The sequence below is a fragment of the Corylus avellana genome, chromosome 4, assembly GCF_965113065.1.
Source record: "Corylus avellana chromosome 4, dhCorAvel1.hap1.2, whole genome shotgun sequence".
In the NCBI taxonomy this organism is placed as follows: Eukaryota; Viridiplantae; Streptophyta; class Magnoliopsida; order Fagales; family Betulaceae; genus Corylus; species Corylus avellana.
In genome coordinates this window covers 893,452-906,987 of record NC_142493.1, presented here as the reverse complement: position 1 = coordinate 906,987, position 13,536 = coordinate 893,452, and the positions used below count along the sequence as shown (strand labels likewise).

Here is a 13,536-nt window from a genome sequence, read left to right as displayed (position 1 = left end):
TGTACTTTTCAAATGAGTATAAACAATTTTTCTACCACCCAATTTATACAAAATTTATGGCTTTACAAAAATAAATGAAGCCATTGAAACAAAATTTCGCAAAAATCATGGAAGTGGAACTAAAATAAAGATATGGTATTCCCAAAAGCCAACTCAATCGGCTGAGACCACGCTTAATAAAGCGAAGGTCACTAGTTCAAATCTCCATCCCTTTTTATGCGGACATGTCAAAAAAATAAATAAATAAATGCAGATATGGTCTGTCCAAAAAATAACAATAGAAAAGCCAACAAAATAATCACATCTTTAAAAAATTAAAAAAAAATAAAAATCTTAACCCCGAACCAAGGCCTTGTCTCTGAGTAAAGCTTCTACTGCTCTTCTCCCAGAAAGCAAAGCACCGTCAAATGTAGCCGAAGTCAAATGGTCACCACACGCGTACACACCCGACCCGATTCTAGGATTCTTCATCAAATCCGTTGGAGGCCGTTGATTGGGTTGTGCAAACCCGATCCGATACGTTCTCAAGTGCCTCCACGACCCCACCATTGAATCCCCAAACCATCCCGACAGCTCCCGGATAACCTCAGCCCTCAGATCATCATCAGACATGCCCTCAAACATCCCGATCAACGACACCGAGACCAGAGCCTTTTCCACTGGGCCATACGACGGAGCCACATTTGTAGCAAAGAACATGTTGTTCACAATGCCCATGCCCGACCCGTTTAGAAACAACACTGGATCTCGGACCGGGACTTGACTCCGATCCATACTAAAATACAAACAAACCGTGCTTCGAGCTGGTTTTTGCTTCACCGTTACCGGTTCGCTACTTCCCGGCAAAAGCTTAACCGCTTGGGGTTCTTCAACGGCCACTATAACACCAAGCTCGCTCCTAATAACTTCGCCGTTCTCTAGCCTCACACTCGGCGAACCCGAACCCGAATCCGGTTCTTTAATATCGACGGAAACGACTTTGGAATTCAACAGGATCGAGTTGGGTGGCAATTTCGCCGCCAATTGTTCGGGGATTGCGCCGATACCATTCGCCGGAAGTGCATTGTCGCCGAGGGCAAGACACTTGAAGATAAAATGGAATAGCCTTGACGTTGTCTCGAGCTCCCTATCGAAGAAAATTCCGCCGAAGAAAGGGCGAAAGAACCTCCTGATTATGGAATCGGAGAACCCGAACCTCCTCAACAAATCGATGGTGGGAAGCTCTTCCGAAGTGAGAATTTTGTCGTCGGATTTGGACAAGACCCGAAGCGTCGTCGGCGCAATCAGAAGCTTGTCGAAAACCGAGCCAATGGGGTTTGCGAGGGATTGTATGGAGTCCCAGAAGTGGCGTAAAGGGTTGGAGACAGTGTGGAATTGGGAGTTGTAATAAACCCGAGCGCCGGAGTAGAAGTTGCGGAGGTTTAATGATGGGTAGTGAAGGAGTTTTTGGGCTTCAGGGTAGGCGGTGATAAAGATTTGGAAGCCACGGTCAAGAAGAAAGCCGTCAACGACGTCAGTTCGGACGCGGCCGCCGACGGCGTCGGAAGCTTCGAGGAGGAGGAAGGGGATGTTGCGGGAGTTGAGGTGGGTGGCGGCGGCAAGACCCGCAAGGCCAGCTCCGATGACGACGACACCCGTGGATTTGGGGTGCGATTGTATTGGCTGGAAGGACGAGGAGAATGATGATACTTGGGGTTTGGGTAGAACGCGGTGTTGGTGGTGGGCGTATTGGGGCGGGGGAAAGGGAGAGAGGAAGACAGTCATCTTTGGATGAGGTTTTTTGGTTTCGGATGATAGGATGGGATATTTGGATGGGATGGCCACTCTGAGCGGGAGCTGGTTTTGTTGCTTATGTGGTTACCTTTCCACGTGTCTCCACGCCATTCCTTTAATAAGAAGAAAAAAAAAGAAAAAGAAAAAAGAGATCTACGATCCATCATATCCTCCAAGGATTGAGAACTTTATTTTGGAAGCCAAACTTATTAAAATTATGTGGTGTTAGAATATAGGAAAAATATATAAAAGACGACAAAATCTAGAGAATTTGGGGGAACTGCATCCAAATGTAATAATACTGTAATTGTTTGTAAGTGTGGATGATTATTCTAATTCCAATTACCTCTCATCACACCAACTGAGAGGCCCAAATATTAGAAGAGCAAGTATGTATGGTATATAGATTGTTGTGAGCGACCATCATGAGCAAATTTCATCAAACACAGGCAATCTCTTTTTCTTGCTAGGACCATAAAGAACACTCTCAAGATAGGCATTAACGTCTTTCCTTGATGGAGGCTTTCCAGTTGAAGAATGTGGCAGCACAACCTCAATGCCATCATCTTGGGGAGACCAGTCGCCTTCAGTGATACAAGTGGTGGAGAGATTTTTGCTCGTGCCTTCTGTTTTGGTGGGTAAGGTTGTTCGGGATGCTGTTGCCATGAGCTGACAAGCAAAGCGATTCTTTGGCCCGTATGTTCCTGTTCCAAAGACACAGTATGGCTTGTGTGTCTGTGTCTTTACAAAATCACAAACATAAATACATAAATGCTATGTTAACAGGCAGATATAAGTAATTCCTTTTCTTTTTTTTTTTTTCGTTTTTTTCTCTTCTCATTTTTCACCTCAGATTTGTTCTTGGCAGGGAAACGAGTTGGGCGTAGCTCTTCCTTTCCATGTGCAAACTGCACAAAAAAAAACAAAAAAAAAAAAAAGGAAATTTATCAATTCTGCATTCAAAATAAGTTGAGTTGAATTGGAATATTGTTTTGTTTAAAACATTTTCAGAATCCTGGTTTTTTTTTAAAAAAAAATTTAAATGTTTAAACAAAGACAAAAAAAAAAAAAAAAAAAAGTAAGTAAAACGGCATTATATAACTAAAAAGAAAAAGAAAAAGAAAAGAAAAGAAAAGAAATGGCATTATATAACTAAAAGAAATATATATATATATATATATATATATATATAAATTTTTTAAATCTCAGCCATTAAAGGAGATGATGACTATTTTTGATGTCATGATGAGAAATCGGAACCGTCCGATTATCGGTCAAAAGTGAGAGATCTATTGGTTGGGGGTGGGAGGAGCTGACCTGGCATTTGTTGCCGTGGCGGCAGCGTCCAGAATCCTCCCAGGAGCGGCAAATGTCGGTCTTGTAGAGACTCTTCCCACCAGACGACGGAGAAGAAGACAACGTCGTGGAGCCTCCTGAAACGGTGACGGACCTCGCGAACCTTCCAGCTGGAATTGCTGAGGTGACCAGAATCCCATCCATAACCAGTACGTCCTCCTCCACCTTCACTGGCGTGGCGTAGACCGTCGGCGACCTCACCACATCCAAGTTCTCCACCGGAGAGAGCGGCGCGTACTTGAAGGAGTCCGGAGACCCCGCGCGGAGGTACCTGAAGAGCTGCGACTCTCCGAGGTCGATGTTCTCGTTGTAGTAGCTGGGAGCGGCCTCTTCCAAGAGGCGACAGGTTGTCCATCGATGCGCTGCCGTTTAGGTTGCTCCTGAGTCCAGGGGGCTTTGAGTTGCTGCTGTTACCGTAAAAGCCTTCCATTGGATGTTGTCATGTTGAGCTTTCCTGCAATTTCGAAAAGAAGATTCCGTTATTTTGCCTGAGACTCATGCCAAATCTCCTAACTCTCTCTCTCTCGGTGAAATTTAGGGATGAATTGCTTTCGGCTTTGTTTTTGAAATTAGGTTTTCAACATTTTGAATTTCCCGCGTAAATTATATTCTTCTATGCCATGGTAATACAGAGAGAAGACGTACAATCGAATAATTCCAGTCGTTTCAAATGAAAATTTAATGAATTAAACGAGAGAAAAATGAACAAATCGTTGAATAAACGAGAGAGAGAGAGAGAGAAAGAGAGGAAAAACAAATTACAAAAACGAAGAACAATCTGAATTGCGCTGATTCGCTTTCCAGTAGAAACATCAATGCTTCGGACGAATTTTTTTTCTTGTTTTATAGTGAACTTCTCGAACACGTGATAGATTTTGAATTTAGGTTGTAGAAACAAAAAACATCAATACAAAGATTCATGAAATTCGGAAATGTGAAAAACAGAAAATCAACTGAAAATTTCAACAGAATAATCAACGGAAAATCAATCAAGTAGCAACAAACAACACAAAATTCATGAAATTCGGAAATGTGAAAAATAGAGAATCAACTAGAAATTTGAACAGAAAAATCAACTGGAAATCAATCGAGGAGCAACATAGAATACAAGATTCATGAAATTCAGAAATGTGAAGAACAGAGAATCAACTGAAAATTTGAAAAGAATAACAAACCTTAGAGATGGCGAGCTAGGACTCTGAACAGCAAAGAGGCTTTTGCTTTGATTGGACGTAGCTGGAATTTCTCCGGTGAGCTTTCAATGCAAACTAGGGACTGCGGTTTTCAACCTTTACAAAATGGGCGTGAATATATACCGCCGTCTTATTTTATATATATATTGCTGAAAAAACAACTTAAAAAAAAAAATAAATAAAAAAAAAAATAAAAATAAAAAATAGCACAACATAAAACCCCTATTCATTGATACAAACTATTTTATGAGTCTTTTGAATGTTACAAGCATATCCAACCTTATGCACAATTCACCACTGAAATCTCCCTAATTCACAACATAAAAAATGTACATCTTTTGAATTTATATCTCATCAATTGCATTCTTCAGATTACCCCCAAACAATGACATGAGACCCCCGCCATGGACTCTCCCCTCCGGAACCATAAAGTCGAAGCTTTTGCTCCCACCATTACTGCCAATGCCAATGCCAATGCCTTGCCCATCCATTCGTCCACCCCCTACCTTCTCAACACTCAAGAAACTAGAATTTGATGATGACTTCATTGATGAAGGAACCAACACCTGCGGGGGTAGGAGATGTTGCTTTTTCCCCGGCTTTTCCAGCGACCCAATGCAGTTCGGGGCAACACTGACTCTGGAGGAAGAACTAGTGTTGCCAAACCTGCTACCTGAAATTGAAGCAGCAGATACAAGACCATGGAAGAGCCCTGGTGCAATCAAGCCGCCCTTGTTTGCGTCCCGCTCCTGCACCATGCTACTGTGAGCAGCACAAAGACCACTCTTGCCCCTTGCAAATTTCTCACATTTTCCCTCTCCCCATGTGCATCTCTTTCCCCCACCATGCGCCTTGCAGAAATCTGTGCTCCCTTGTGCACTCTTCCCACAATTTTCAAACTTGCACCGCTTCCCTCCCCCGTGCCTAACGCAACAATCTGTGCGGCCACGTGCACTCTTTGTGCAACCTGCCACGGCGCATCTCTTTCCACCACCATGGGCAACACAGTAGTTCGTGCCCCCATGGACACTCTTTGGGCAAATTCCACCACCATCAAAGAGGCAGCGCTTTCCCCCACCATGCCCCTTGCACAATGGCGTGCTCCCTTCAGCACCTTTGGTGCACCCTGCAAATATGCAACGCTTTCCGCCGCCATGTGCCTTGCAAAATACAGTGCTCCCTTGTGCACCCTTGGTACATTCCTGGTACTGACAACGGCGTCCGCCCCCATGAGAGATGCACAAACCAGCTTGTCCTTCAGCGCTACGGGTGCAGCCTTCCACCTTACACCTCTTACCCCCTCCGTGTCTAATGCAAAGGCCTGATTTGCCTCGCGCAGCCTTGTTGCACCCATCTGGATATCCACATCGTCGGCCACCACCATGTGCTATGCAATATTCCGTCTTCCCCTCAGCGCTTTTAGTGCAACCCAAGTGCAGGCATCTCTTCCCTCCACCATGGGCCTTACAATAGGCGGTTCGGCTCTCAGCACCCTTGTTACACCCTGGTTTTTGGCATCTCTGTCCGCCCCCATGACCAATACAAAGACCAGATGCCCCTCGTGCTCCTTTTGTGCAGCCCAAAAATTTACATTTCTTAGAATTGCTACTTCGGTGGTCTGAAGATGCTCCTGTAGTTGCTTGCTCAGAGCCAGTGCCAACTGAGTACTCTGAGGTAGTGGATGGTTCCTGGCTCGGCTGGGATTTAGCCCCAAGCTCTAGAACTTGAGTTTGGATCGAAACCTTGTCACTGTCCATTCTTGGAGCCAAAAGAAGTGATGGCATATAGCCACCTGATTTCTTTGCTGAGGTAGAGCCTTCATCAACAACAGGAATCACAAGATGATTATCTTCAGCAGATACTTGGTTTCGAAGAGAGAAGTTATTAATATCAGTCTCTGTTGAAACTGAAATATCAAGCACACTTGAAGAATCATTAGTACCTCCGGAAAGACTGAGTTGTAGGATTGAATCACCCTCAGCTGAAAACCTCTGTGGCAATGTTGCAGCTAATCCCTTGTTCTTCTTTAAGTCCACATTGTAATAACTATCAGAGTATGCACTTGGTGTCGGACCCAACCCAAGCACCAATCGGCAACTGTCATCAGAAGCATTGGAAAAGTTAACCCCAAGACTGCTTTGGTTACACCTATATCTGTCTGCATCGCCACCTCCAAAGCCAAGGCAATTCAAGCGTAGGGTAGTGTCGCCAAAGGTGTCATTTTTTTTTAGTTCTCCATCATAAGATAAAAGAACCCCCTTCTTGTTCAGATCCATTCTCTCGACTCTGTGCACTACAGCTATAAAAACCCCAACTAAAAGAACACTTTTTACAATGTGCTACAAGCAATCCGATATAACAGAACTAAATGAAAAAGTAGAAGAAATTCTAATATCCTACTTCCCCCGCTAACAAAGCCAGACGTGTCTGATCTGTCCATCTTTACTATATATCAGCACCAACAGCACAGAAGAATCTTTCAGTGAAAGCACATTAAGCAGTATCTGATAACATTTCTTGGATAGAACCCTTTAATAAGAATGGTTAATAGGGATGTGCAGAGATCTTTGGAGCTTCTTGTGCTCCTAGCTGAAAAACCATATAGCTTCATTAACCCTGCAATAAAGAAAAAAGAAGACTGCATTTAAATAAAATAGTCAAATTGGGAAAAGAATTAGATATGAAATTTTTTTCCGCAATTGGTTGCAAAACAAGATTGTGGATATTCTAATTAATAAACCTTGGCATTATTCGAACTCAAAATTGTAAAAAACAAAGTCACTTATAATCTTTTTCTGATTGATCCACAAACTATTAGCCAAGTCATTAAGAAATAAAATTCAGCTGAGTCATTATCCCCATTCAGCAAATCTACCAAAACTTGAAATCGCTGTCTCAATTTACTATCAATTCAAAACCACAAGACCAAGATCTAATAGCATGCAAGCCTCATTCAAAAATATTGGAGTACAACCACATTATTTACATTACAAGCCATGAATTATATTATGCATGCATGGAAGTATGGTCATTAGTCACCATAAAACTCAATCCGCTGTATGACTTCAGGACACCTTGCAATCCTTTAAGGAGTAGGGTAAGAGAAGTTATGAAGTAAAGGACAGCCATGAAATGGTCAAGATCAGGGCTTTCTTGAACTTTTAAGTCTCCTGGAATACTAAAGTTCAATCTTTGACGTAAAAACAACCCCAGAACTGACAAAAAAAAACAAAATTCTAGGATTTGCAAAAAAGAGGGCCTGTTTAGTAATGTTTTCTAATATGGCTGGGCATTGACTCCATCGGAGTCAGAAATAGAGTTTCCAGCTTCGGTCTCCACCTAAGTTGGAGGCGTTGGAAAACCTCCGGACTCCTCCACAGCCCTAATTTCCTAGCTGCCATCGCCTCTGATGAGTAGGCTTGGTGTTTTTATTTTTTTATTTTTTTATTTTAGAAGTAAAATTAAGCTGAGTCATTAACCCCATTAGCCCTATATATATTTGGATCATTAGCCCTATAATTATATGGCATGACTTCAACCCATAAAAACGTTTTTGTTTCCCTTGGACATTGAACACAATAAAAATTCCATAACTGCCAAAGCTGAAAGTCTCCTAAAAATTCAAAGTTACACCCTTTTAAAGTGGCTGCATTTTAACATAGTCGCACTAAAATTAAAATGGCCAGTAAATGGCAGGAGTGCCTTACGAATCCATGTGGCATTGCTGGTAACTAAATAATAAAGAAACTTTATTTACGTTTCAAGTCACTAGTTATCAACAATCTGTAAACCTTTTACCCAAGCATGTACCACATTATAAGGGCCTTCCAACTACTGCTAAATGCTACAAAATTGGAAACTACTGCAGGCTTTCTGAAAATGTAGTTCATGTGTAACCGTTTAGGTCTGGTACATATAGATGTCAGAGTCACTATTTGTTTAGAAATATTATCTGCCCATTTCTATCTATAGGTTCCTCCATATTATACAGATACTAATAAAAGTAAAATATCAGGTAACAAGGATACCCTAGTTGTTCCTATGTGATGTTTCGCCACCAAGGAACATAAACTTCATAGTTAGGAGAAGGCAGTTCAGCTAGCCAATTGAAACCAACAGGAGAAGGCATGATTTCAAGCCACCTAATGTTACTGTTAGATAGGAAGGAATGATGGTATAGGCTGTTAACTAAACAAAATGATGTTTCATATACGCAGGAGTATGATGGGACACGACTACATCAGAGAATAATTACCATGCTAATTTAGTTCCATGCCTCATTCAACAAAGATGCATTCTGAGCTTCTTGTTAACTCTTACTAGCCTATATGTTAAAGATAATTATAGCTTACCATATAGAAATCAATCATAAAGTTGATGAAACAAATCATTAATCATAAGACAAGGACTAGAGAACAAGCTAAAGATGACTTTCACACAATCAAACTGAGCCAAATGAGATAAAACCCATACTCAATGAGCAGCACCTCTTTATATACTTAAATAACACGTGCCAAAAAAACAAGGAGTTGAAGGAAGATGTGGAGATTTTTGTATTCTTTGGAAGATATAGATAGTGCATACTTCAAAAAAAGGAACCCAAATTTTTCTTTCAAAAGGGACATTGCAACAAAGCACTTAACTGGGAAGAAAACATACAGATTCTATATAAATTATTAAAAGAAGAGGTAAACCTTCGGCAAAGACTTCTGACCTTCACTAACTTAACAGGAGAAAAAGCCACATCCATTTTGTTTGTACTGAGCAGTATGCAGTCCAGACCTGATAAATGCCAATTCTTCCTCCTGACTGTTAATTTGTTTTACTGGTTAACAAGTGCACTAAACTGCAGATGGATGTAGCTTCTGAAGATTGTAATCAGTCTTTTTTATTTCCTACTTTCCCTTTCCATCCTTAACTCTTCCACTCAGTATCATCTTCAACAATGTATGCAAATCAACTAAAAGCCCCCACTAAGCAAATTTATGGCTGTTCCTCTGTGAAACTAGACCACATGAAAAGGTAAAAGCTTCAGACATGGAAATAAAACAAAACGCACTTCCATATCTAAATGTTAGTTCACCAACAGAACTTGGCCATTAACTTCAAAACAAAAATAAGCGAAAAAAATCTTCCAGTCCACCTAAAATGAATTCAGTATATCAGATTTATTGGAATACTATTTTTTATTTTGGCAGAATATTATAACAAACAGAAGAACTAAAATTAACACAAACTATTAACCATGGAAATTTCTGATAAATCAAAATACTAACATTTGAGATCTATCCAAAAACCAAAACCACTGAACACAAGGAAAAAAAAAACAGAGAGAGACTCGAGCCCTATGAGCACCATATAAATTTTCAATGAACCCGATCAAGAACAAAAACCAGATCAAATATGTTACCGGTTCAGCTAAGAATTTAATACCCAAATCATTTACACCAACAAAAAATAAATATAACAAGAACAAAAAACTTAAATACCATTAATCAAAAAATAGCAGATTAACAAATTTCTGCAAAGATTAGAGTACAAAAGCTGAGCAGAGAACTGAGAATACCCAAGAACCAAAAATGCTAACAATCCCAAACCACGCAGTAAACAAACCCAAGAAATCACAAATTTCAAACCCAAATATTAATAAGTTTCAGCAAATGAAATAACACCAACAAAAGAGAAAGAAAAAAGAAAGAAAAAAAAAAAAAAAAAAAAAGACGAATAATTTGCAGGTATACCCTGATAATCAATTTACAGGAAATCTCAGAAAAGCTGGCGGATCTGAGAAGTGGCCGGAGTCATCCCTCGGCTGAAAGACCCAGGTAGAGAAGAAAAAGAAGCGACGAAAGCAGAGCGATTTGTAGCAGAGTGAGAAAAATAGCAAAAACAACCAATCACGTAATAAATGAAACCAAATTGACTTGGGCGGCTCTATTTTCTCCTTTTTTTCTTTTTTTTTTTGTCTTTTAAAAAATAAAAAAATAAAAATTAGAGGGGGCAGCCACTTGTTGTTTAGTCAAGAAGTGTGAAATACCAAACATACCCTGATTTTAGTGCGTGCACAACTGGCCATGCATACTTTTAGTTGAGAAGGACGTGTCAGGAAATGTCGTAATTGCTCTTCTTACAGGAATGTGATGTGGGGATACTGAAGAAGGGTTTTTTTTGTCTTTTTGTACCGTTTTTCATATATTTTGTCGTGAGCGTGGCGGAGAGAAACTAGTGGACGTCGGGACGAGGGTGGAGTTTTGATGGCGCGCCCAGATCACCATAGTCCATATATATTTATTAAAACCGTCCTAGTTGGCGTCGGCTTACTTTTCGAGCCGCTGCACCCGCAAGTCAACGGCTTGGTCTGCTGAGAGCTTGAGAGCCAAACCACTGACATATCTTGCCAGATATATATATATATAGTACCATGGATGGGTGTAAAAAAAGGTAAATACATTTAAAGTTTATGGATCAATACGCAAAAAATTTTATCTTCCTAAGGTTTTTTTTTTTTTTTTTTGATAATTTATTCCTTGAGTCAATCAAAATGCGAAAAAAAAATTTTATCGTCAAATTTTTTTAATTGCCGTTAGATTGGTTAAAACGCACCGTTTTGCCACGTCAACATAATAATTTTTTATAAATTTAATTTCAAAAATTAAATAAAAATTAATAAAACATTTAAAAATAAAATTAAAAAAATTGAAGGGATGGCCAGATCGGAAGCCACCCCAAGGGATTGCCCGCAGGCTACCCCTAAACCCAAGGGGTGCCACCCCTTGGGTGGTTAGGAGGCCACCCCAAACCACCTAAGGGTGACTCGCGGGCACCCGTTGGGTGGTTAGGCCACCCCTAATTAACAACCCATGAGGTGGCTCACGAGCCACACTGTGGCCCACCCCGGAAACCGCCCTTGGGGTTGGTCGGAAGCCACCCAAGGGGTGGTTTGCCCGCCCTTAGGGTGGCTTCCGGCCACCCCCTCAACTTTTTTTTTTAAAAAAAAAAAAATTATTATTAATTTTTATTTAATTTTTTTAATTAAATTAATAAAAAAATATTATGCTAACGTGGAAAACGGTGCGTTTCAAAAAATATAACGGCAGTTAAAAAAATTTGACAGTAGAGATTTTATTGGAATTTCAATTGACTCAAAGAGTAAATTTTCGAAAAAAAAAAAAAAAAAAAAAAAAAACTTAGGGAGATAAAAATTTTGGCGTGTTGTCCCAAGAACTTTAGATATATTAACCAAAAAAAAAAAGTGAAGAGAGAAGAAGAAGAAGCGCAATAATGAAAATATGCAAGAATGAAAATGTAATATAATAAATGAAATATGCAAGAATAAAATGACAATAATAAAATATGAAGGGGAGAGAGGATGCAGGCGGTAATCCACTCTTGTGGGAATGTACGTAGTGCAAAAAATTCAAGAGTAAGTGCGAAAGCAAATCAAATAAAGGAGTATTAAACACTAATGTTAGTAACTGCAAATGTATTATTATATTAATAGAGAATACTTACATAAGTAAGAGCATGATAGAATACAATGAAACAAGAGTATGAAGAGGCAAGTAGAGTAGGGGAGGCTTCCGAGTAGTTTGAGAACTGTCTAAAAGCTTCTTTGCCACGATTTATGGTGCAAGCACTTCATGAGGGATCATTTTTTACCTTTAATTCTGAAAGCATTTTATCAAATTTTTCAATAGTTTTTTGGCTACTAGTTTTTAAACCAAGTCCTTTTCTTTCTTCAGGTAAATGAATTATAGGTTTTCAGTTTTAGTAAAAGCAAAAGTATCAATCTTTTCTTCTATACGATCCAATTGTTGACCAATAGTATGGAGAGATTGATTAACAAAATAATTTTGTTCAATAATCTTTCTAGTTTCTGAAAAAGCAGGATCATCTTTTGGATTTTTAAAAGGAGAAGCTTTAAGAACAACACCTTTACACTCAATAAGAAGATTTTCTAAGGGTGGATGACTTGCTTTGATAACAGTTTTGTCATTTTTAACAAAGGGTCTTTTTACAACATTTAAAGCATTAGTAGAGGTGTAATGGTTTTGAAGGAAATCAAAAAATAGAATATGCTTTTGTAATTCAATCATTTTATTAGTCCATTGGATTTTAATACGAGATTTTTCATCTTTAGAATAATTAACACGATAAGCATGCCTTTGTTGTTGGTTTTCTTTTGAAAAAAATCTTTTTGCAAGGCTGGCCAATCAATTTGTGAAAATAAATTTTTAACAGAAGCATCGATAATATTGCATTGGTGAATAGAAGGAAGTGGAGCATTAAAATCAGAAGCAGAAAGAGAAACATCTTTTTCTTCTTCTATATGAAAAAGAGTAGGATTTTGTTTAGCAGTATAAAAACTAGAGCAAACTTGTGAATAAGTGGAAACACCTTTCAACTTTAAATTAGAAATAGTAAGAAAATTTTCAAGGTCTTTATCTCTTTGTTGATATCCTTATGAGAAGCTGAACCAGCAAAATAATTCATTCTTTCATTAATAGTCAATGATCTTTCTATTATGTTAGAAAGATTTAAATCAGCAAAACTAATTTGAACAGATCCATCTAAATAATGTTGGATGTAGTCAAAATTAGTGATATCATTTACAACTCTAGCAGGCTTAGATACGTTCTCCAAAAGCTATTCATTGGAAGATCAATCTCATCCAATCAAATCATTTTAGGAGTACATATATTAGCATCCTGAGTGGAACTTTGTATTAACAAAGTAGAGTTACCAAAATTCTTGATTACAGCTTGAGGATTTAGATTACTTTTTAACAATTTGTAATAAATTCGGTAGATGATAGTAAGAGGCCTGCTATCTTCTTCCATGTCATTACCAGAGGTTAAAACATTTAAAGTCAAGGCTTTAGCAATATGAATATCATTCAAAGCAAGAGTTAAGTTATGAAAAGTATCAAAGTGGATTGGATCGTTAAATAAAGAAGATTGTATCATACCAAAAATCAGTGGCGGAGCCACGTGGTACCTTGGGGGTGCCCCAAGGATTTTAATTTTTTTTTTTTTTAAACCCACGGCACCCTAAAAAAAATAAAATAAAAATAAAAATCTTTTTACCATTTTACCTACCCTACCCATTACAGCATTACCCAATCTCCCGCACCCCGGCACCCCCATCCCTTCTCCCGCACGGCGCACCCCCATCCCCATTCAACCCAATCTGTTGATGGCAAATAAACCAGTCC

General features: G+C 39.2%; 2 protein-coding genes and 1 non-coding gene across 5 annotated transcripts; all 3 read right to left on the bottom strand.

Annotated features, from left to right (window-relative positions):
* Nucleotides 1-250: 250 nt before the first annotated feature.
* LOC132179208 (FAD/NAD(P)-binding oxidoreductase family protein) lies at nt 251-1,784 on the bottom strand. The gene has a single exon (XM_059591875.2). It carries the CDS (start codon nt 1,762-1,764, stop codon nt 334-336), a length of 1,431 nt encoding a protein of 476 aa, XP_059447858.2. The 5' UTR covers nt 1,765-1,784; the 3' UTR covers nt 251-333.
* A 250-nt stretch (nt 1,785-2,034) lies between these two features.
* LOC132179467 (uncharacterized) lies at nt 2,035-4,488 on the bottom strand. Its single transcript, XR_015911856.1, has 4 exons — nt 4,305-4,488; nt 3,091-3,583; nt 2,622-2,681; nt 2,035-2,514 (listed from the first exon to the last, which is right to left on the bottom strand). It is a non-coding gene; the product is annotated as an uncharacterized LOC132179467 (transcript).
* Nucleotides 4,489-4,527: 39 nt separating this feature from the next.
* LOC132177391 (uncharacterized) lies at nt 4,528-10,221 on the bottom strand. Of its 3 annotated transcripts, none has more exons than XM_059589676.2 (3): nt 10,064-10,221; nt 9,017-9,327; nt 4,528-6,938 (listed from the first exon to the last, which is right to left on the bottom strand). In XM_059589676.2, the coding sequence occupies exon 3, from the start codon at nt 6,596-6,598 to the stop codon at nt 4,667-4,669; it is 1,932 nt and encodes a 643-aa protein (XP_059445659.2). In that variant the 5' UTR covers nt 6,599-6,938; nt 9,017-9,327; nt 10,064-10,221; the 3' UTR covers nt 4,528-4,666. The 3 variants fall into 3 exon arrangements, with proteins under 3 accessions (XP_059445659.2, XP_059445660.2, XP_059445661.2); XM_059589677.2 differs by having other exon boundaries at nt 9,037-9,327; XM_059589678.2 differs by lacking the exon at nt 9,017-9,327.
* Between the last annotated feature and the right edge of the window lie 3,315 nt (nt 10,222-13,536).

What these genes read in the sequence shown, in the direction of transcription:
- LOC132179208 (XM_059591875.2), bottom strand. Translation starts at nt 1,764, where the DNA reads ATGACTGTCTTCCTCTCTCCCTTTCCCCCGCCCCAATACGCCCACCAC.
- LOC132177391 (XM_059589676.2), bottom strand. Translation starts at nt 6,598, where the DNA reads ATGGATCTGAACAAGAAGGGGGTTCTTTTATCTTATGATGGAGAACTA.